The sequence below is a fragment of the Misgurnus anguillicaudatus genome, chromosome 16 (genome assembly GCF_027580225.2).
Source record: "Misgurnus anguillicaudatus chromosome 16, ASM2758022v2, whole genome shotgun sequence".
Classification (NCBI taxonomy): domain Eukaryota; kingdom Metazoa; phylum Chordata; class Actinopteri; order Cypriniformes; family Cobitidae; genus Misgurnus; species Misgurnus anguillicaudatus.
This window is the reverse complement of record NC_073352.2, coordinates 11,109,649-11,133,641: the sequence shown is the minus strand read 5'-3', so window position 1 is coordinate 11,133,641 and position 23,993 is coordinate 11,109,649. Positions and strand designations below refer to the sequence as shown.

Sequence of the window (23,993 nt, the reverse complement as noted above, 5' to 3'; positions counted from 1 at the left end):
TAAAGAGCACTTATTTTGTTGCTAAAAACAGCATTATTTTATGTATTTGCAATAATATAATGTGTTTCTGTGGTTTATGGTTAAAAAAACACATTATTTTCCACATACTGTACATTTTTGTAGCTCCAGATATCCCTGCCTTCCTCAAACGCTCACCTATCTGAAAAGTTTCCCTGATCTGTATATTGTGTTTGGCCTGAATACCTCTGACGTCAGCCGGAAATGTGACGCTACTTACCATGTTTGAAAGATTCTATCAAAATGCAATGCTAACAGGAGTTATCTTACAGGCCACGAGTCGAACCGGGAGGAATTATGATAATGTCGGTCTTTACTACATCACCAATCCCAAGAAGTAAACTGTTGCCTACAATCCGTGTGTCTGTTGTAGTCCAAGAAAAGAAAATTACGTCGGAGACAATAACTTGCGTCATCGTGTACTCTAGGGTTTGTACCTTTTGCATATCGTTAACATGTACTAATACACACTCACACATGAAAGGAAATGTAAAAACATATATCAGACAATAGGTGCTCTTTAATGCATAAATAAAGAAAATATAAGTGCTGCTTGCCCGAACAATACTCAAACCATGATGCTTTCATCTTGTAACTATACAGTTGCTAAGGTATTTTGCAGCTTTTCTTGCCAGGTGGCTTGCCAGCAAACACCACTAAATAATAAATGGTATTGAACAACAATGAAGTGTGGATACAATAACCCAGTTGTTTCATATACAACATCTGTAAAACAATGATTGTGGCTAAAGCCACTGCAACTGTAAGATGACTAATACAATGAATAATGTGATATATACAGTAATGTGATTAAAAGCACAGAGCTCATGTGTCTGTGTGAGTTTTATAATATACTGTCGCAATACAAACACACACACACATTCTGCAGCTGTCACAGGCTGACACAGCCCTGCAGCGCACCATGTGTTGTGTAAGTTTGATGAAAGCAGAGGTTCAGTACTTGAGTATACGTCCGCCTCGTCCCAGGATGTCTGGCCCTCTTGTTTCATGCAGCGCGGTGGCACAGCTGTTATAGTAGAGCATCATCCCTCTTCCATCCTTTCCTCTGTCTGTGTTTCCTTCCCCTCCTCTCTTTTCCTGCACTTCCTGACAAATAGGACAAAGATCTGTGAGTTCTTAATTCCTCCAGTGGCAGGGAAGCATTGAAGAGCGGAAAGCATGTGGTTACTCTGCTTTTCTGTCGTTTCTCTCACATCTCACCACAAGGGCCGTTTCAGAGGAAACAGAGACAAAGAGATTGAAAAAGGAGAAGAGGGGAAATCACAATATTTTGTTGTGTGATCCAGGGGGTCTTACTCATCCATGTTTATGGTCTTTTTTCTCCATACTTCTTCATTTTCTCTCTTTTATTGTCCAGAGGTTGCTCTGTGGTGGTCCCACTTATTTAAAGGTCACGTGTGTCATGTTATGTCATTCTTAACATTTTTTAGGAGAATTAAAAACGGACAGAAATGTGACATACAGCAAAGATCTCAGAATCAAGAGACTATTTGTATAGATCCATTTAAAGATCTAATTGAAAAGGAGTGAACCGCTGTAGGGACTACTATGCAGTTGCACCTGTGGTTTAGGAAGACTATATTTGTTGTTAATGGTTCTGTAAGGTTCTGTGCCAGCTGTAGTCGTGACAGTCTTGCCTCTCGCTGGCCAGCGTGCAGACTTTTACTATTTAATTACCGCAGCGTCCGTCACACTGACTGCCAACTCCAGGGGTGAACATGCAACCCTGTCTTTAAAACAGCCAACTTGTGCTTTCCCTTCCTGACAGTCAAATCTCCATGGCAACTACACTTGACATTGAATATAACAGTGTGGCTCTGTGCAGGTGAAGTCCTTTAACAGAGTTAGCTTCAGGCCTGGTGAAGATGAGAGGAATTTAGATCTCTGTAGTTCAAAGATGATCTACAGATGACTTTAAAGTGCCAGACAGATCCAATATTGAAAATTACCTGTATTGCAGTGTGTCATGTAGCTGTCCATCAATGTCACAATGTGCAAAAAGTGTAAAATAAATAAAGTTGTTGGCTTCTAAAGTAGGGAGTCGACTCTGAATCGGGTTATCGGGGGAAAATATTTTCGAATCTCCCGCCTGTTGTCTGTCTATGTATGAAGGCAACACTTTGCATAATTGCCGCCTATAGTCTTGCCTGCGAGAAACGAAAACCCTGAACTGCCCACAGACTGCTAGTTTGTGTGTTAACATCATGTTAAGAAAAAACACTGTGTTTTCAGCTGTAAAGGCAAGTTTGCGTTGTTTTTTTACTACCAGAGGAAGAATCAGTGGTTAAAATTACTTTTTCAAGGCGGGATTTTGCTAAACGTTTGGCCATGAAAGATGGTTCAGTAGCAACTTTATTTGGAACAACATGCGTCTCCTAACCACAACCTGTAAGTATGATTATTACGTTATGTGTTTATTTTCCCGCAAATGTTCTGAATGTCTAGTTTACTGTATTGTCTTATCAGTGAGTCGCGCTAGCAATGCATGTTGCAGTTATGTTTGCCTGTGGCCCGGTTGGCTTACATAAGTGTGTATATATATATATATATATATATATATATATATATATATATATATATATTTATTTATTTATTTATTATAATTTTATAATATTTTTTATTTATATATAACAAATCATAAATATAACACAATCCAAATTTAAATTAACAGTAACTAAAACTTTATTGTTAACTTTATTACTATTATTTTAATGCTGCATTTACACCAAACACGGTAGAGGTGGCAAAAACGTGCTATTCGCACGTAGCTGGATGCTTAAACATTTTGGGGCGGTTTCCCGGACAGAGATTAGCTTAATCCAGGACTAGGCCTTAGTTTAATTAGGAAATATAACTAGTTTTAACAAACATGCCTTACTATAAACATTACCTGTGTGCATTTTGAGGCAAAACAAGGGTCCCTGATGTATTTTAAGATATGTAAGTGCAAGTTGTTTTCAGTTTGGACAGCTCTTAAAAATGTTTTAGTCTAGGACTAGTCTAATTCCTGTCCGGGAAACTGCCCCTTTAAGTTTACTCGTTTCGTTCGCGCGCGTGAAATTCTAGTGATTCTAGACATTTACGTGGAAATTGATGTCACGGGAGGGGCAACTGCGACTCCCCTCGCTTCCTGTAATCACGTCACTACAAGAGCAAGGTCCTGATTGGTTAACGCGGGACGATTTTCCGCCAAAGTACAGAATTTTTAAATCGCTCATTTCGCTGAATTAGCATCATTCGCGCATCAATCCGCATCATTTGTATGAACTAAATGCACGGATGAGGCAGATTCGCGTCTACCGCGCCATGCTTAACACATCATGCGCAGCCGCGAGACCTCCAGACACGCATCTTTACATTGACTTAACATTGAAATCACTCCCGCTTGACGCCTCTACTGCGGCTGGTTGTCTCTTTTATTGTCCAGAGGTTGCTCTGTGGTAGTCCCACTTATTTAAAGGTCATGAGTGTCATGTTTGGTCATTGTTAACATTTCTTAGGAGAATTAAAAACAGACACAAATGTGACATAAAATGTGACATACAGCAAATAACACAATATAACACAATCCAAATTTAAATTAACAGTAACTAAAACTTTATTGTTTACTTTATTACTATTATTTTAATGCTGGATTCACACCAACTGCGGTAGAGGCGGCAAAAACGTGCTATTGGCACGTAGCTGGACGCTTGAACATTTTAAGTTTACTCGCTTCATTGCGCGTGAAATTCTAGTCATTCAAGACATTCACAAGGGAATTTGCGTCATGGGAGGGGCAACTGCGACTCCCCTCGCGTTCTGTAATCACGTCACTACTAGAGCAAGCTGCTGATTGGTTAACGTGGCACAATTTTCCGCAGATTTTTCAAATCGGGCGTTTCCAGCGGAAGTGCATCATTCGCGCATCAATTCGCACGAACTAGACACGTGAATGAGGCGGATTCGCATCTACCGTGCCACGCTAACGCCTCATGCGCAGCCACGAGATATATATTATTTTATTTATTTATATAACACAATTTGGACATTTTGAATTAGGTCACAATGACAACAGAACTGCAGTTTGTACACACTGCATTTTCACAACATAATACTTTAAAAACGGTGTCTATCGGTATCACTAGATGTCATTGTACATCGAATATAAATTTTTTTCTATTTGAGCATCCCAACTTATAATTATTTTACACAAAGAGTATTTAATTGAACTGGTTAAATATTTTACATCTAGACAACAACAGTGTATGCACTTTAAAAAAATCTGACTTTTCTTTTGACCTCTTTTTTTCCCATTTCCAAAAATAAGAATTTCCTGATTTTCCAGGTTTTTCAGTACTGCGCGAACCTGCTGTTTTATCTGAGAAGTGAACAGGGTGATGCGTGTTTGAGTCACTATGGGTTTATTGAGGTGAAAAACGGATCTCTATTTCCGCCCAGCTTTTATTTAGCTGCTCCTTTGGCCTGCAGGGCTATTCTTTTGCATAGTTCATAGTGCACTGGAACGTTCATGCCTTTCTGCCTTAATGTCCCCCGTGGCAGACTCCACCGCCCATGAAAACTACTTTCCCCCTTTCTATCTCTCAGAGGAGCGGAAGTGTTTTGGCGCATTATGCATTCTGAGCAGCCGCAGCACCCCACTCCAATCAGCACTCCTGGAAACACATGCACCAGTTTCTCCCCAAGTCTCTCAATCACCTGGTGAGAATAACATCATTTTAAATCTCCTCCTCCTCTCTTCTGCGTGGATTTATGGTAATTTAAGCATAACATGTCAATGCACATTTGAATAGCTATTGAAAATATTCCAGATGTATTAAAGCACTCATCATTTTTCAAAGAACCATAAAGATATTAGTCTAGGGCTTTGTTGGCAGAATACAAAACTCCAAACAAATAAGAGATAATGAACTGTCAGCAATCTAATCGTCTACATGTCCCAACCGGCCTACAATGGGATTTAAACAGAACATGACTTAACAAATCCAATAACGCTCTTCTGCCAAATCTAATAGGTGGCTATGTTTGGAACAGCATGCTAACATGTAACGCTTTCTATTTCTGTAGTATATAGCACACATACTGTGCTAAGTATGCCAAGAATGCATTTGCTAACATGTGCTGTATACAACAGAGCATAGTGCATTGAAAGATGTTTCCCACAATGAAATGTCCTGAACATGATATATTTCCAGTAAGACAAATTAACTTTTGTGGCATCTTTTTTTAACTCATCATTTGAGCTGACTGTCAAATTTTGTCATATATTTGAAATGAAAATGCAGAACCATTTATAGTTGTAAATTGAAGATTAGGGGGGCGTGTACAGCAAGGCGTTTATCCCGGCGGATGTTTGCAATGGAAGCAGCCTCCATTTTCAAAAACCTCAGCAGCTGGCAGTTTTTTCTGAGCACTCAGCATTTTTACTCGTTCAGCATCCACAGTTGAAAAATGTTCAATATTGGGTGAAATGCTCAGCTCGTCAATGTCACTTCTCACTCGGCTGTCAATCACAATGAAGGAGAGGCAGGACAAATACCTCAACAACCAACCAGCACATCGTACAGATATACAAAGCAGAAGTATCATAGCAACCAAAGTGCTTAGCTGAAAAAAACGCTGGCAAGCGCCCACAGTTGGCATCCGCCGGGGTTTTCAGACGCAGTTAAACACTTGGTGTACACGTGCCCTTAGAGTTCATTTAATCCTGTCAATCACAATACAAGTGTATATAATACTTCAAATATTTTTTGTATTGTTTTGGTTAGTAGATAACTGAATGAGGTTATGTGACAATTTTTTTTACTTATGATTTTTATAGTATGTTATATGCACTGTCAGTGCAAAAGGTCATGGTCCATAGCTGTCACACTGGGGTGGTAACTTTTTAAAAAGTATGCCTTTGTACCTAAAGAGTTCATATTAGTACCTCAAAGGTACAAATTAGTACCAAATGTATACATATTTGTACCTTTTAGGTAATGCCCATTTTTTCTGACAGTGTACTTAAATGAACTGGTCTGATGTAGTCTTTCTGACTAAAGCTGCATGCACACCACCAGTGACTAGCAACGGTAGAGCGACGCAATCTCATTCATTTTAATGGAAACTTGGTGACTTCCAGCGGCATGGGCTACAGTGATGGTTGGCGACAGGAAGTAGGCACATCCACCTATGCAACAAAGTTGCAACTTTATGCAAATGATGATTGACTTGTAAGAGCGACTACCAATGGGAGTTAACGTCATACATCTTTCGTACTTACAGTCGTGTTACGACAGTCGTGAGTGTTAATTTTCTGTTGGAAAACTCCCAAACGCGGGGAGGATTTTCTTTGTGGAAGGCGCCGCTTAAGATGAAAATACGGAACCTATAAACCAATCATTGAACAGATTATTAACAACTACTCATAGACGATTTTACTGGGTGTTGAAAGATTGAGAAGACATTTTTTTGAATATCATTTAATTCCCAGAGCTATATGTTACATCAAAAATCTCATACAGAAATATAAATAAGAAATCAAGAGCACGGGACCTAAAAGACAAATCATTAAAATTACTTAAAATAAATAAATATGACAAAATTACACAAACACAGAATTTTCTCGTTGTGTTTTATGTTGTTTTCAGTAAATACAAATGTGACCTTGCTGACTGCAACCGCAATGCCAGCACTGCCCAGATGGCACAAAACACTTCCAAGACTCTTTATGCGAGAAAAGCGGCAGATGCACGGTGATTGCGCTGCTTGTAGTGATGAGAAAATAAAGCTTCGACTGAAGCACCGATACTTCCCTTGACTGCTTCGAACCATGATTCAAAGCATCAAGGATGTCGAAAACAGCGCCACCTTTTAGTTAATAAATCATACAGCAGTCGCTTCTGAAAGAATCTCCATCAATAAAGCAAGTAATTTTAATGTTATGTGTACAAATAAAGCTTAGAAAACATGTATGTGAACATGTATTCTGAATCGATTTCAGATGCATTTTTAAAGAGACACGCGGTTAATTGTTGCAGCCCTAATATTAAGCCTTAAAGTTCTGCATAATTAAGGGAGTGGCCATTTGAGTGACGGTTGAACAGCCAATGCTGTCACTAGAGTCGAGCTAGGCAGGCGTGGTTTTAGCAACCAGTCACCTCAGCTTCACCAACGTCCTGCCTTTTTACCCATTTTCGGATATCTGTGAGTGATGCGCAGCCAAGATGGCCACGGCAGACACCACCTACTTTAAGCTTCAAAAACGATCTTCAGAAACCTATGGGTGCCGTCAGGGACATAATATTTACACGCAGAAGTATATGTACATACTATCTATACAGTATTATGTGGAACTAAAATGTGAATAAAGCAAATAACTTATAAAAAACCTCTGTGGCTTTGTTTGTCATTAGCTACGTTTACATGGACACCTTTTTGCCTCCATCGGAATGAAATCATTCTGATTGATAAATCCTATCATAGCGTTTACATATCACTAATGTGATCGGGTTGGTGTGCGTGTTTATATGACACAAGCTTCAAAATGAGATTTGATCATTTGACATGCGCACATTGCAAATATAAATACAAATATAGTTCATGCCGTTTCAAGATTCGCATATAAGCCATCCTCTTAAAACCGCTGTGCGTCAATTTCAGGTCATAATTAATAAACAACGAACACACTGAGCTTTGTGCCGCGCTGATTATCAAGCAGCAGCAAAAACTCTATTCACGTGTGCCAAAAAAAGTGTGTTTAACTTCACGAGGTGCTGCAGAGACCATCCAAGAGAGCTTGTCCAAAATCCAGTTTTCCTTTGTACTGTATCGCTCCGGTGCTGTGCACCACCATGTGAAGTCCAACACGCGCGTTTGTGGATCAAAGTATAAATCATGGACTGACCAGACAACGCTGTCTCATATCACTTCACTTCAGGATTATAAGGAGATTAGATTAGGTTTAAAATTTAAGAATGACAAGATAGTCATTTCATGTGACTTCCTTCAAAAACACAAGCTTTTGTTCTTTGCGTCATACGTCGTCTTCTTTCGTTTTCTGGCGGACTGTTGAACTGAGCACATACCGCCACCTACTGTTCCATATTATCTATTTCCTCATTTCATATGAATAAAAAAAATAAAAAACAGAATTGGGGTATAATTGCGTCATACGTCATAACGCTAATTCTAAGTCACTGCATATGCTCAACATGCCAGTCCAGTAGGTGGCGGAAATGCAACTTAAATTGGGTTTGCCAATCGCCATTAAAAAAGTAGTCATCAGTAACATCACTAGCTGACTGCCGCATTCCGCACTTTACTCATTTGTTTATAGTTGGTACTAGGACAGCAAGAATTAAGAACGCCTCCTGATGACCTCATTGAAGCGACGGGCAACACACAGCTTGTATACACCTGGTATTACAATGCATTTTGGTCGATCGGATCACAAGTGGACGATGCTAATGCAGGCGTAAACGGGGTGTATAAAGTATTGAGCTCATCCACTTTCGACCACATTCAGAGGTAGACGAAAACACATTCAACCGGATTGCTTTTGAGGTGTAGACGCGCATGTGGTCGAATGTGTTTGAGCAGCCACAAAAGACTCCCTTATCTTTGTCTTTTACCTTATGTGTAATGTATCAAGTTAAAGTTTTTATATAGGACATGACTTTTATCATAGCACGAACCCACAGTGTTTAACGTGTTCTTTAGGCTTTAATTGACAAAACTGTAGCGGTTTTTCAGCTCTCACTTAATATTAGTTTGCGTCAACGTAAATCAGTCATATCTCCTGCTCGCGTTTAGACGCTCACAGACCCTCAGTAATCAGGACAGAAGCGTTCGAAAGTGGACAAGAACTATGTATTAGAGGCGATTCACATTTCGCATCTTTTTCGTTATTTCAAATGTATGCGCGCTCACAATGGAAGCGACACGGTTGCGACACACACACGGTTCAAAGCGCTCGTTTTTTCCAGGCGTGTCCGCACCGAGTAAAAAGCATCTCAACTTTTCAGAATGCCGCAAGTGCACCGCAGGTCATGTGACAAAAAACAACCGATGATTGCGTTTTCCATGCAGTTTTAGTTTTTAGCTCGTCCAGTTTCAACCACATTCATAGGTAGTCGAAAACCATTTTGACCGGATTGCTTTTGTGGTGTAAACACACATGTAGTCGAATGCGTTCGAGCACCCACAAAAGACCGCTTACTCTCTGCCCATTTATCTAATATGATGTACCGAGCACAATGTTTTACATTGTTTATGACTTCTAGCGCAAACAAAGTGTAAAGTGCTATCTTTAGACTTTCATTGATAAAACCAAAGCAGCTGATCTCTGTGTCTTTCATTAGTTTCATTTTGCGAGCATGTGAAAGTTGCACGATCTTATTTCATCAATTGTGCTGAAATATACGAGAAAGCTCTTACATATACAAAACACTGTGCAGCATGTTTACTTACAACACAAGCAGCGGAGACTGACATAATATTATTTTGTGTCAATAGGGACTCGCCCACAGTCTCCACAAAGTATTCAAGACAGAAGTGGTCGAAAGTTGACAAAAGAGACGGATTTAAAAATCCCAGATGTAAACAACCCTACTGTGACAAAGTCGCCGGCGGTGTGCACGCCACGCAGCATAAGGCTGACATTTTTTAAACAAGAAACAATAAGGAAAATTCTGTAAGATCACCTGTAAGAGATATAAGCTTCATTAAGCTTTAATAATTTAATTTAGATACATTTTCATTATTGTTGACAGTCATTACACAATATATATATATATTTATATATATATTTACAAGTCATTATGAAATATTATAATTTACAGGATTTTATACAAAATTGCCTGACAGATGCCTTGATTGTATGATCCAGATCCTTCACATATTGTCACATATTCCTGTAAATTTCATAGTAGTAATGTCATTTATTCCTTGCTTAAATATCATTGGTGCACTTTGAGGCCTTTAAAAAAGATTCAGATCATTTGCTCTATTTTTAAGAAGCAAGATTTTTTTTCAACCAAAGTCTTCAACATTAAGAAATCTAATACACCAAAAAATACGTTTAAATAATGAACCATAACATTAACATCCGATATTATAACTATTGTATTAGAAAAGTTTCTTTTTTACCATAATGTAATATCAGCTACTAGTTTTCAACTTATATCTATCAATAGTGTAAATGGATTACAGATATATTGTGTCTTTCATTGCTGAGGTCAACCCACCTCGTCCAATGCACCTACGTTAAACAGCCATGTGTCCTCCCAGCTGCTCACCACACAAAGTTCATACAGCGTACAGATGAGGACTGTTTAGCATTTACACCTCCTGGGTACTTCTGACGTCAGATCGAACAGTTTGTCCGAGCATCAGGGTAACAACCTTCCATGTAAATCCATGTTAGTCCTTTGTCATGGCTCCGTCAGCTAATATTTCATTTTAATTTCCCTGCATCAGATAAAGTCTAAGTAGGAAGAGTTTCCTTATTGGCCCAACATCAAAAAAATAAAAAGAAGAAGAAAAAACAACAATATTAAAAGGACGTGTTTTGAAAATACCCTGTATGGCTTGCTGACAGTGTCTTTGCATTGTGTCCCGCAAACTCATTTTGAAGAAAAGAAGTAGTTTTTAAAATGAAAATGCAGTGCCGCAGCTCTCTGTAAGAGATAAATAAAACAAACAAAGCGAAGCATGCTTTTAAAAGATATCTGATATACAGCTTAACTATACGAAAATAGACTTTCAAAGACCGACTCCCCTTAAAATCATTTGTAAAGCTTTCTCGGGTGCAGCTGGCTACCAAGTAAACATATACTAACCGGAAAAACAAATGCTTAAAATATATGCAAATACAAGCATAAATATTTGATCCACAGAGTAATCTACATATGACAAATATAAGTGATATACTGAATGGCTGGAACGAGCTCCTGTGTATGTCTATATCTCCAGTTCCTCAGATGTTGATGTCTTTCTCAAAGTTTATGTTCTCAGAACAAAAAAAGAGTCCATCCTGAATTTTTTATTTTTTTTGCCCTTCGTAAGTCCTTCCTCCGTATTCGAAATAAATCGGCAAAAGCAATGTACTGTTTAATTCTCTTTTTTTTTATTCTCTTTGTTGGTGTTGTTTTCTGGTCCATTCCTCTATTCTGATTGGTTTAATGGACGTAGTAAAGCCAGTAAACTACATTGAAGAAGGAAAACACGGTGGGGAAGATCATCCTCGACCACTTGTCGATGGAGTTGACATCGGACAGGTCAGGTATGTTCACCTTAAGCTGAGAAGCCCGTCTCCTGAGCCTGCTTTTCTTTTGGGTGGCGTGACGCTCCAGGGCGCTGTGACCGTAGTTTTGTCGCGCCATGGCCGCCCGGCGGTACTGGAGGGTGGAGCTGTCGTAGGCTAGCATGGTGTTTCTCGGGTCACCCAGGCCCCTGGACAGATCGGACGGTCCCATTTCGTTCTTCATCTCCACTGTGGTCAGCCGGATGTCATCTGCCGTCATCTGTATTGACAATAGACATCCATAATTGTGTTGGCATGACTATAATCAAAGTGGGCCTTCATAACTTTATATTTGTCAAACCAGCATTTTTCAGAGATCTGTTTGTAAGATAAGTAGCATAAAGACTTGTATAATTGGAAATCACCTTTAACTCAAATCACAGATTGCAGGTTAAATGCTGTTTTCCATATACTGAAATGACACAGGGATGAAAAAGTAAACTGTCCTTTTAAAACCCTGATGAATGCAGCACAACCGCAGTTGACAAAAGTACAAAAGAGTAAATGAATCATCACCAGTTACACTGCACTCATAGTAAAGCTATGGAGTAAAGCTTTCAGGCTATAAATATCCATAACTATTTCCGAATTTCAACCATGGCATGGTTAAAATTCTGCCTGCATATAAAACAGCCAAATAAATGCAAATTAAAAAGGCAAAAACATGAAGGCAAAAGTCGAGATCAACGGAGAGGAATCAGGTTGCAGTGATGGAGGACGGGAAAGGCCAGACAGAAGGAAAGCTGGAAGCATTGTTGTCTCTTTCTTTTACAATGAAGCTGAGTAAATGTGCCACTATTTTAAGGATTATTCCACTTTCATCAAAAAAATCCTGATAATTTTCTCACCCCAATCTCACCAAAGATGCCTGTCCTTATTTGTTCAGCCGAGAAGAAACTAAGTCCCCTGAGGAAAAAACTCCAGGATTTCTCTCCATATAGAGGACCTCAACAGTTTACAGCCTCAATGCAGTTTCAAATGGCTCTAAATGATCCCAACCGAGGCATAAGGGTCCCATCTAACGAAACAATCAATTTTTGCAAAAAAAAAAAAATTACTTTTAAACCACAACTTCTTGCTCTAGCCGTGTGTCACACCAGCGCGACCCTAAGTATTACACGTCAAAAGGTAATGCGTTACATATGGGAAACACACTTGCAGATCATTTTAAACAATAATGTGAAACAAAAACATGAATTAGTATCATTGCACATACAACAACATCAGAAAGGTCATCTTTCTCCACGTTTCGCATACGTCATGCGTGACTTTTTGAAGTGATTACGTAATACGTAAGGTCACACCTACGTGTCACAAGGCTTGTGCAAGACAGGAAGTATATTTTATTTGTGAAAATGACGATCTTTTTGCTAGATAAGACTCTTGTGCCTCAGTTGGGATCGTGGAGCCCTTTGAAGCTGCATTGAAACTGCAATTTTAAACTGCATTGAAACTGTAAACTGCTGAGGTTCACTGAAGTCCACCATATGGAGAAAAATCCAGGAATGTTTTCTTAAAAAAAAAAAAACTTTTTTTCCGGACTGAAGAAAGAAAGAATTAAAAAGCTTGGATGACAGGGGGGTGAGAAAAAAAATCCTTTAAACTGCAGCCGAGTATTTGTTAAAAATAAAGTTATTTTCAAACATGAAAATTAATAAAACATACTATTGCTAATTTTGTTTGCTAAATGCTAATGCTAACAAAGCAAAAAATATTACCCTTGACTGACACAAGAGTGATATATTGATCAGGCTGATCAATTTGCCAAAATCTAAGCTTTTTGTGGATTATTACTATATTAATTGAGGATATTTTTTACTATTGGCAGGTACATTTGGTGTCCAAAAGTTGTTTATTTCTGCTTTTGTCAAATTGTAATATTTTTAATTATTTGAATAATTTGGGGTTCATTGTCATGGATCACAAGATGTTATAGACCAGGAGTAAGGAACCCTGGGTCCTGGAGGGCCACTGTCCTGCAGAGTTTAGTTCCAACCCTAATAAAACATACCTGAATTTCATTTCCAAGTAATCCTGAAGACTTTAATTTGATTTTTCAGGTGTCTTTAATTAGGGTTGGAACTAAACTCTGCAGGACTTTGGCCCTCCAGGACCAGGGTTCCCCACCCCTGTTATAGACCACACCAAAATATTATATTGGAATATTTGTCTTATGCATTCCCTTGTATAGCTGAAAAATCATGATTTCCTGTTGTCCAAATTAGTCACTGTCAATTCTGTTACTGTCAAACTCTGTTACCAATGTAGATGGTGTTCTGCCATCTTAAGTGAGATTCTAATCCGAAGGGAGCGAAATAGTTCAGTTCAAAGGGCACTGACAACGGCATATGGAATAAGTGAACATCACTACAGCACTTCACCGGAAGTAGAGATATTATGATATTAATATTAATGATATTATGGATTGCCCGAAAATAGTCCCCGTGGTAACTTTCAATAGCACAGTACTATTTTCGGGCAGTGTGTAATATCATTGCGCCTGCACCAGAATGAGAGTATAGTTCTTAGTAGGGCTGTGCAAAAAAATGCGTGTTTTATCAGTAAAGCCGGTTCCCTGATTAGCAGCAAAACGCCATCAGCTCCTTTCAGATGGAGCTCCATTTACTACACAGAGCCGTAGTTCACATAAAAGCTACGCAAAATCGTATTCATAATCGAGGAAAATCGACTCCGATAATCTATGCGTTTTTGCTACAGTTCTGTGAAGTAAATGCCGCTCCATCTGAAAGCAGCTGATGGCGATTTACTTGCAATCACGGAACACACGCGCATGAGCATCGCAGGCGATCTTTTGCACAGCCCTAGTTCCTAGCCATATCTGCCTAGAAAATCACAACTTTAAATTTTCCGTCTGTCTTAGTACACGATGTAACTACAGAAGAGTCCAGTTTTAAATAGGAAAAATATAAAAACAATGCTAATGGTCTATTCAATGGATTGTGCTAAGCTAAAAATGGTACCGCCAGACCTGGAGATTGGCTGAATGGATTCCAATACGGTAAAAATCAACTGTTAAACTCTAGGGGAGTTGGAAAATGAGCCTATTTTCAAAAAAAGTGGAGCGTTCCTTTAAGAACAGCAGTATACATATGCTTTTAGACATTTCCTGGAGATGTAAATGGTACTTCTGCTGCGCATATTGAGTTTCTGCACGAGAGCGCCCTCTGGCTTTTGGATGTAGCGGCATTCACCATAATTCATTGAGACATAATTTAGACCACATGAAATTGCGATTTTCAGCTATTTAAGACAATTTCAGAGAAAATATGATTATTATTATTAAATATGATATATTTGATGGCCTGTATATCTTGTGATCCATGACAATGAGTACCAAATAACTAAGATATTAAAAAATATAGTCTAACCACTTGAAAAAATGGACACAGAATGTACCTGCAATTTTATAATTACCCATTAGCATTGCCCCATTTGAAGACTAAACTTCATGTTAAATGCTCTCTCATTTTTAAGTCACTTTGGATAAAAGCACCTGCTAAATGATTTTTAAACTATTTGGGGTGAATATTTAATTAATCTTTCCACTTAATCTAAAAACTGTAATTATATGATATCATATATTCTTTAAAAATACATTAAAGTATTTTAGTGTTATCAAAAAAGGTCGAACAAAAGACAGTCTAGACCCTAGAGTCTGATCTTGAAACCATTATATATTTTATCAAATTAATTTTATATTAAAAAATCAGTTCAGTAAATTCAAGTGAGGCTGATAGTTATCCTCTACGATCAAACAGGAAGGGTCGTCTGGGAAAAGTCTCAGGAGCAACTCAAAAAAGGGCAGAACAACGTAATGGTGGAAATGGTGATGGCTACCATCATTACTCTAAAGGAATAACAGAAACTTATCCAAACAAATAATAAAAGAAAGAAATAGCTTGGGTGTATTTATTTCTGATTGCTTATTGCGATTCAGAGCCATTTCATTATTTTTTTTGACTACAGGTCAAACACTCAGTACCTTAAGTCTTTGATCGCCTAGTCCTAATGCCGCATCCTCCGCAAAGATCGGATCCCACATCGAGTCATACCCGTCAATTTCCCTCTGTTTCATTCTGGCATAGAGAGCATCATCTCTCTGAACTACACTTCCCACCAACCACTGCAAGCATACAAAATCAGCACTGTTACAGAAGTATGCAGCAGTCAAAGGGGGAGAGAACTCGTTCAATAAGATTAGAAGGTAAACCCTCGAGGCGCTGCCGGCCGTGAGCTTGGACACGGCCCGCTCCGGCAAGAGCGAGCCCGTTGTTTGCAGCTAACAAAAGTCTGCACCGATCTCCCGGACATTTCATCACAAAAATATGTGTCCGAGGGTAAAAGCCCATTAGGTTGTGGTTGGCGAACAAGCTTAGGCCAGTGGAAATAAAAACAGAGCTCATATATCCAGCGTTTTTTAACTATACCCAAAGACCGGTGACCCTCGAAGGACACCGATAGAAATCACAACATATTACTTCAAAGAACTGACCACCCCCTGACCAGAGGCTTTTGTTAACAAGCCCTAATGATGCACGCCGTGTGCGTGCGCTCAGCTCGCCAGTACCTTGTTGGGGTCTGGCCTGAGTTTCTCATTGTTGGCGGTGGCTGCTTTTTCCGCCGCCTTCTTCTGCCGCTGCGGACCTCTCCCGAAGAAGATGTAATTGACGAAAGCGTATTCCAGCAGGGCCAGAAACACGAAGACGAAGCAGCCCATCAGGTACATGTCTATGGCTTTCACGTAGGGAATCTTGGGGAGGGTCTCTCGCAAATGCGTGTTAATGGTTGTCATGGTCAGCACGGTGGTGATACCTGGAGTTCAAAGAAAGTGATCGAGGGTAAATAAACATAAAACTGTGATACTTTAATGCAAAAATCTTACATATTGTGCCTTTAACATTAATAAAGATGAATAAATGCTGAAAAACTATATTGCACATTGTTAGTTCATGTTAGCTAATGCATTAAAGGAATAGTCTACCCTTTTACCATATTAAACTATGTTATTACCTCAACTTAGACGAATTCATACATATCTATCTTTTTTCAATGCGTGCACTGTACAGCGCGTCGTGAATGTGTTAGCATTTAGCCTCGACCCATTTATTCCTATGGTACCAAACTGGAAAGCCACCAAACACTTCCGTGTTTTCCCTATTTAAAGACTGTTGCATGAGGAGTTATCCCAGTAAGTATGGTGCCACAAAATAAAACTTTTATAAATATTAAAGGTGCCATAGAATGTAAATCTGTATTTACCTAGGCAATGGCATAGATGAATAATAAGAGCTCTGTACATAGTTTTGACATACTGTGAGCCTCAAACACGATTGTTTCCTGATTCTTATGTAAACCTCATGCATGCAAAAGACAGCTAGAAAACAGACCAATCTCAACATAACATCAACTGTGAGGTTACAATCAGGATGTACGCCCCAACATTTTACACATTAAATTAATTACTATGATGTTACAATGCTAAAAACAAAGTTGTGACTGCCGAGTTAGCGCTATATGCTAGTTAATGCTATATGCTAGCACTTAGGCTGACATTCTACTATTAAAGTTACAGTCAGTGCTTTAAGTGGCGCAAAAGAGGTGCCGGGACTCTATTATTATTATTATTTTTTTTTTTTGCTGACTCGACTCCTCCCCTGAGGTACCAACAACTATATTGAAGGGGTTTTATATTCAGCAGTCAACAGGCGACCTTGTAAAAAATAATAAATTATTTTATAAGTTTGTGGATTTCTTGAGCTAGAAATAACTACTGAACATAAATAAAATGTGCAAAAGGATTTTGAAAAAATACCATTAGAAAGAGCTACTGTAGAAAAAGCTATTGAACATAAATAAAATGTGCAAAAGGTATGCAAGTAAAATTTTCAACATGGTTAAATACTAAAACTAATTGTTCAGATAGAAAGAGCCTTAAAAAAAATTAAAATGACACTAAGACCACGTATATGGGTTCAAGAATAACAAAATACTGGCCATTTGATACTCGAAGGTCATCACTTTATTTTGTCCCATTGTAATAATGTTACTGCGCGGCGAGGTCGAAGTGCTGCAAACTAAGTGCTCTTCCACCAAACAATATAGTTCTCATTTTTTATCCGCTTAAAAAATCACCAAGTTTTATTTTGTGCCACCATACTTACTCATGTAACTACTCATGTAACAGTCTTTAAACAGGGAAAACATGGAAGTGTTTGGTGGCTTCTTAATTCATCCTTGTTTGGATCCTAAGGAATGAATGGGGCTAGGCCAAACACCAACACATTCACAACACGCTGCACAAAGATTAAGTGCACGCATTGAAAAAAGATAGGCAAGGACCAATTCGTCTAAGTTGAGGTAAGAACATACTGAAAAACAGTGGTGTTTTCCTTTAAGGTGTAGAGTAGATGTATTTAGTGAGGTTTGCTATTATATTTAGAATTTGGGATTTGATCAAACCCAACTCTAGCACAACATATTACACTTAAGTCCTCCCACACAGTTTAAATGATCCCTTAAATCATGCAGTTGATGTTGAAGAGAGCTGTGCTGTTACTTTTAACAAAGCTATCATGTAGGTCACCTGTGGATAACAAAGCAGGCAAAAATTCCTACAGATTTACTTTGAAGAAAGACCCAGGCCTTATTTAGCCTACTGTAAAAAACAGATTATCATAAGCACAAGCTCCTCAGAGGAAAGCAACCACACAAAATACCATAGCAACAGTATAACAATGTACTGAAAACCACCCACAACACTGTAGCAATGTGACAATAACTAAAAAGTCAACATCAAGTTATTTGAGGGTTTTCTTTTCTAACCTATCGCAGTCTTAGTAACTAATTCACACGCATTTCTACCATATCAGCTTTCTGTTTGATTTGTAAGTAACATTCACAATCTCTGTTTGGTCAAATATGTGACCTTGTCTGTAAAAATCCAGAATAAAGTCTCATAATTTAATAATGATTTTAGGAGCAAGTTGTATTTCACTCATTGATTTAACATTGATTTCAATCTTTGACATGACCTTACTCAGTCAATATTAATGATATCAATGTTATATTTTACAGAATGTTCTTTACATCATGTATATGATTTTATGTAGGAAATAATAAATTGCAAAAAATGATTTGCACAGGCAGGATCACATATATTTTAGGCTTTAGCAAACACAGTCACAGGAGAAATCACCAGCAATTATTTCCTAAGCCACAGAGAAAGCAACAAGAAAGAAGCTGTTGTATTTCTGTTTAAACAATACAATGTTGAGACATCCATTTCCTTGTCACATGCCTCTCATTGCAGATAGATTAATACTGACAAGCTCTTCAGAGTATAAAAGGCATGCCTTCCTATCATCAGTGATCTATTCTCTCTGACTACCGCCTCAAGTATCAGCGGCAGGAGAAGCCATTTCGTCATATTGGCAGAAACATGGCCCTGGACGTAAAACACGTCAGTAAAGAGCATCCGGAGGAAGGTTTGTCAGCTTAATATGCAGTAATACATCATAGCAGATCAGCATGAGACTATGCAGCCTTACTAATAGAGTCCTGTGCAAAAGGAAGGGACTGACAACAACTACATTGGAGCGAACCGGATTTAAAACCAAATACAGTCCAACTGCATTTGCAATTTAAAATGATCACTGGGTATCCCGTTTTTAAAGTGAAATGACATTTGGGAGATCTGATGATCCTTTTAAAACACAAAATAACATGAATAACTAAATTATTTTAATCCATAACCCAACTTAAACAATTTATCTCAAATAAGTTACCCATAGTCACTCATAGTCACTGTATACATTTATAATCTTAATGTGGGGCAATAACTGTCTACTAGAAACATTAAAATAATCAATAGTCAAAAATCAATACCACACTTACTGATGTTTTACTCCAACCTGATCTTACCGGAATTTGTGCACCTTTTGTTGACTTATTCGTACAAAAATGATACATAAGACTGTACAAAAATGTACGATTATTAGAGAAAAAATATATGAAGAGTTTGGTTCCAAAACGCAATAAACGCTATTTTTGAAAAAAATGAGTTACTGCCAAAATCAGTATTATATCAGATCAGTAGTTAAAAGTAAATTCTTAATTTTACGCACAATCCAATATCCGCCGTGTTATTCTGTCATCTTTTCTCCCTTTTTTCCCAAAATGCAATAAACGCCACTCCCCCTTTTTTACAGAACGCAATAAATCCTACAGCGCACCATTCACTCAATGTAAACAAACAATGGCGGCGCGCTGAGTACATGGAGTACTAGTTTTCCTCATCTACTTTGTACTTCGTGATCAACAAACAAAACAAAATAATACTTTAATTACATTGATAAACCTGTGATGGTTTTCTGTGATGGGAAAGAAACGTAAGCCATCAACATCTAATAATTTCCCTGAGAGGCACTTGGGAGACGGGTGCTTGTTCACCCGACAGCATCAAGCTTCTCATGCTAACACATTCACCCCAGAGGATCTTATGAAAAACTTTCCATCATTTTACTCAAAGTCAACGAAAATCGAGCAGGACTAAAAACATTTTACAGCTGATTGCTGTGAAAGACGTTAAGCGAGGACGTCAAGTAACCGCAATGACAGGGTTCTTAATATGACAAAGTAAGTGTTTTAATTAATAACATTAATGTTTATATTTTTAATTAGTGTGTACAACTAGTCAACTAAATGAACATAACATGACAAAGATGAATGCACATTTATATAGGCTATTGATTCAATAGATTTATAGCATTTTGAATAAAAACTTGTCATGGATTTATTGCATTTTGTGGAAAAAATAATCCGTTTTTATAATAAATCTTTGAAAATCAACTTATGGATTTGAATTTTTTATGTTTTTATAACTTAAAGATGCTATGTGAAAGTTTGTAACAGAAAATAGTTGTTTTCATCTTGTCACTTTCTTGGTATAGAAAACACGTTTTTACCAAAATTTGTCAAAATGGATTTATTGCGTTTTGGAACCAAACTCTTCATATATACCCTGCCCCTAAACCCTACGTCACAGAGACGAAAGCAAAAAATTCATACAAATTAGCCACCTTGTAAAATATGAACCATGCCATGAGAAAATCTTTTTCGGGATGTTTACAACGCCTCCAGGCACTTATTTCAGTCATGCAAGACTAAAGTCCTATCTACTTGAATGGAAAAAAATAGATATCTCTAAAATCACGTTCTAAAATCACAATTGAATAACAGATTTCCAACCAACAATTAACCTCTGACACCAACTGTACTCTAACTTTTGTTTCTTTAGCTCAAATTGTGCTAAATAACACCTTTCTCAAGGTCGCTTTAGCTACTAAGCATGCACACAGGCTAGCATGTGCCTTACGTGATTTGTTACAGAGCCCTTCCCCCAGAGAATCATCAGTCTTTATCGATTGATAATTGGTTCTTTTAACAGGAAGATGGGACTTGAACGCCAATGCTAAGCATGCATTATCCCCTACTCATAGTAATAGGGCTTAGCCAATCACTATAAGCCCAGCAAACAATATAGAGACACTATAGAGTAAATGCTGTCTTATATGTCTGACAAACATTCATTATGTCCCACCTAAAGCCACACGGGCAGCAGAAGCATCGTAGTTGATCCAAAAGGATACCCAGGATAAGATGGTGATCAGGATGGAGGGCATGTAGGTCTGCAGGATGAAGTAACCAATGTTCCTCTTCAGTTTAAAACTTAGAGACAGTCGTGGATAAGAACCTGATAAAAAACAGACATAATTTTGGATGATGCTGATTATAACAATTATTTCCATTGAGCATTACTGAACGGAACCTGTCAGTTTGATGTATTATACTTTTAGCAGAAACAATACAATAATAAAGTAAAAATGTAATATTTACATTTACACATTTGGCAGACACAATTATCCAAAGTGATTTACAGTGCAGTACAAGCTAAGCTATACATTTTATTAGTATGCATGTTCCCTGGGAATTAAACCCACTACCATTTGCACTGCAAATGCAATCCCCTACTATTTAAGCTATCATTAAAATTGTTTTGGCCATTTTTGCCTTTATTTGATAGCTAAGAATGTAATGAGAGTAGGCATGGGCCGGTATGAGATTTTGGCGGTATGATAACCTTAAGCAAAAATACTACGGTTTCACAGTGTTGCAGTATTGCCATTGCAACACTAAAATGTGTTATTGTCTGCATATACAAACAACAACTTTTCAACTAGACACAATACATTTTATTTTTTAGCAACATACATGTTTTCCAGGCAAAAATAAGGCCTTAAATTATAATATTCTTTCAAAAAATTATAAAATTAAAATGTATTAATATGAATAATATTAAATGTAAACATCAAATAAATTACATGACTTAATTATTTAACTTAATTTTGTGTAAAGACAGCTTATACTTTGAAAACGCTATCACATAAAATTTTAGTGGTTTTGAAACCTTGACTCTTTAAAACCTCGATATACCCTGAAACTGGTAACCGGCCCATGCCTAAATGAGAGGACAGGAAAGTAAAGGGTGAAGAAGGTTATGGGTTTAGCAAAGGACCTCGAGCATCTGCACTATATTTTCAGAGCACTGCCCACTAGAGGTCTTCTCGGGTCCAAATAAATGTACCCGACCCGAAATGACCCGAATCCTTTTATATCCGAACCCGACGTGCATAAAATTTTTTTTGAAAATAAAGACCCGACCCAAGAAAACCTGAGAAAATTAGACCCGAGTCCGACCCGAACCAGTGGTATTTTTTAACCCGACTGGACCCGAATGTAAACGGCACTGACCGACGTGAGTGCAGTCTGCAGCCCCGCACGCAGCAGTCAGACAGAAATCCCGCTGGTCTCACAACCAATTTGGCGAGCTGCTCTATTTGTTTTACTTTGTTATCTGAAAACGAAACCCAGGTAATCGCTAAAATGTACATTTAAAATTGATCGTGTCGGACCTCGGGTTTTCGTATCTAAGTGGACCTGTGAAGACCTCTACTGCCCACTACACCATTGGCTCCAACAAAGAACATGTCAAATTTTATATTATAAAACGGCTCGTTCTGGTTCTTCATTCTGATTGGTTGAAATGCGTTCTAAGCCGTGATAAAATACCCCGGTAACCCCACGGTTCAGACCACATTAAGTATCACTGCGCCACTGTTGCTGCGTACTGATTTATGAAAATGAACACCACAGTCTTTAATCATTTTTTAATTTTTCTACATTTGCACAATTATGGCGATATCCAGATAAATGTCAAAAAATATTGTTGAGTCATTTCGTCAAAAAAGAGAAAACGTTGTCTGGGTTGTTTTTGTCTTAAATTGATATTTCCGCTATTATCCACTAGATGGCAATCTTACACAACTTAAACACTGATGCATTCTAGGGATGCCACAATTCTCAATACATTATTGAAACGTTCGGTTCGACCCCCACGGTCCAATACGCGCAGGTGAATTGCGGTTTTTCGGTTTATCCATCAAAATCTGTCAGTTTTATATTCCCTGCACTTTTGTTAATGTGCGCGTCCGCGTGATCTGCACGCTTATAAACGCCACAGCGAGTTGAAATCCAGTCATTGTGCTCTAGCTGCATTAACTCTGCTTCAACTCTGCTGCAATGCTGGTGTCAGATTTCATTCACGTGCATACACACCCAACAGAAGTACGACAACAAAAAGCAGCAGCACCACTGTCTTTTAAATCTGAGGTGTGGACTAATTATTTGCGCGTGTATTACATACAACATCAATGTAAAGATGCAAATTCGCGTGCGGCAATGCGAATGACGCAAATTGGGCTTGTTATTGATGCAAACGCGCGTTATTTGCCTCAAACACATCTTCTGCGCAAGTTGAAAAAGTTTACCTCAAGAAGAGAATGCGCATGATGCTAAAATAAATCCCACCAGTAATGTTGTTTGAGGAACACATTTTTGGTTTCTACACAGACAGCATGATGTTGGACTTAACAGTAGTGCAGTAAGGTATAGCCTTTATTTACAATGTAAAGTTTAATTTACTAAGTACAGGTATATAAAATGGCCAATTTATGTAATGTAATGAATTCACATGTTCCCCAGTTTTAATAGGATATGATTTTTATATGTCTTTATTTAATTATATCTTATATTGTTGTATCAGTACACTAGAAATATGTAAGATGATTTTTGCATTAACATAAAATAAAGAGAACTGCAATTAAAACCATTATTTTTGCTTCTTAACATCTCAATGTTCCTGTTACCTAAGCATAGAATAATTAAAAACAGTTTAATAGGCCATGGCATCAGAACCGAAACCGAACCGTAAACCGTGAACAAGAACCGAAATATGTATTGAACCGTGAACTAAGTGTATTGTTGCATCACTAACGCATTCACTCGACACAACAGCATTGTGGTGGATTTGGCGTGACGTGTAAGTTTTGATCAGGCTCTGAATCTGATCTCTTACAAAAGTTCTTCACAAAAATGGAATTATCTTCGCTTTTAGCTGAAAATTGGAGAGGTGAAAACTGATAAGAGAACAGATGAAGGTAGGATGAAACGTTTTTTTGTTGTTGTTGTTGGAAAGCGGATGGTCCGTTCTTTCATTTGATATTTTATGTTTATTTAAAGAAGATAATTT

At 38.0% G+C, this 23,993-nt stretch overlaps 1 protein-coding gene across 2 annotated transcripts in view; it reads right to left on the bottom strand.

The window, feature by feature from the left end:
- Positions 1 to 11,089: 11,089 nt before the first annotated feature.
- The window catches only part of gabrb2a (gamma-aminobutyric acid type A receptor subunit beta2a), a 55,458-nt gene continuing 42,554 nt past the window's right edge, over positions 11,090 to 23,993 (bottom strand). The window contains exons 7-10 of one of the 2 annotated variants that reach the window (XM_055178262.2): positions 20,946 to 21,098; positions 15,915 to 16,159; positions 15,330 to 15,470; positions 11,090 to 11,546 (exon numbers count right to left, since the gene is read on the bottom strand). In XM_055178262.2, the coding sequence (XP_055034237.1) occupies positions 11,202 to 11,546; positions 15,330 to 15,470; positions 15,915 to 16,159; positions 20,946 to 21,098 (884 nt within the window). In that variant the 3' untranslated portion in view covers positions 11,090 to 11,201. The remainder of the gene's footprint in view (positions 11,547 to 15,329; positions 15,471 to 15,914; positions 16,160 to 20,945; positions 21,099 to 23,993) is intronic. The other variant, XM_055178263.2, reaches the window with a different exon arrangement.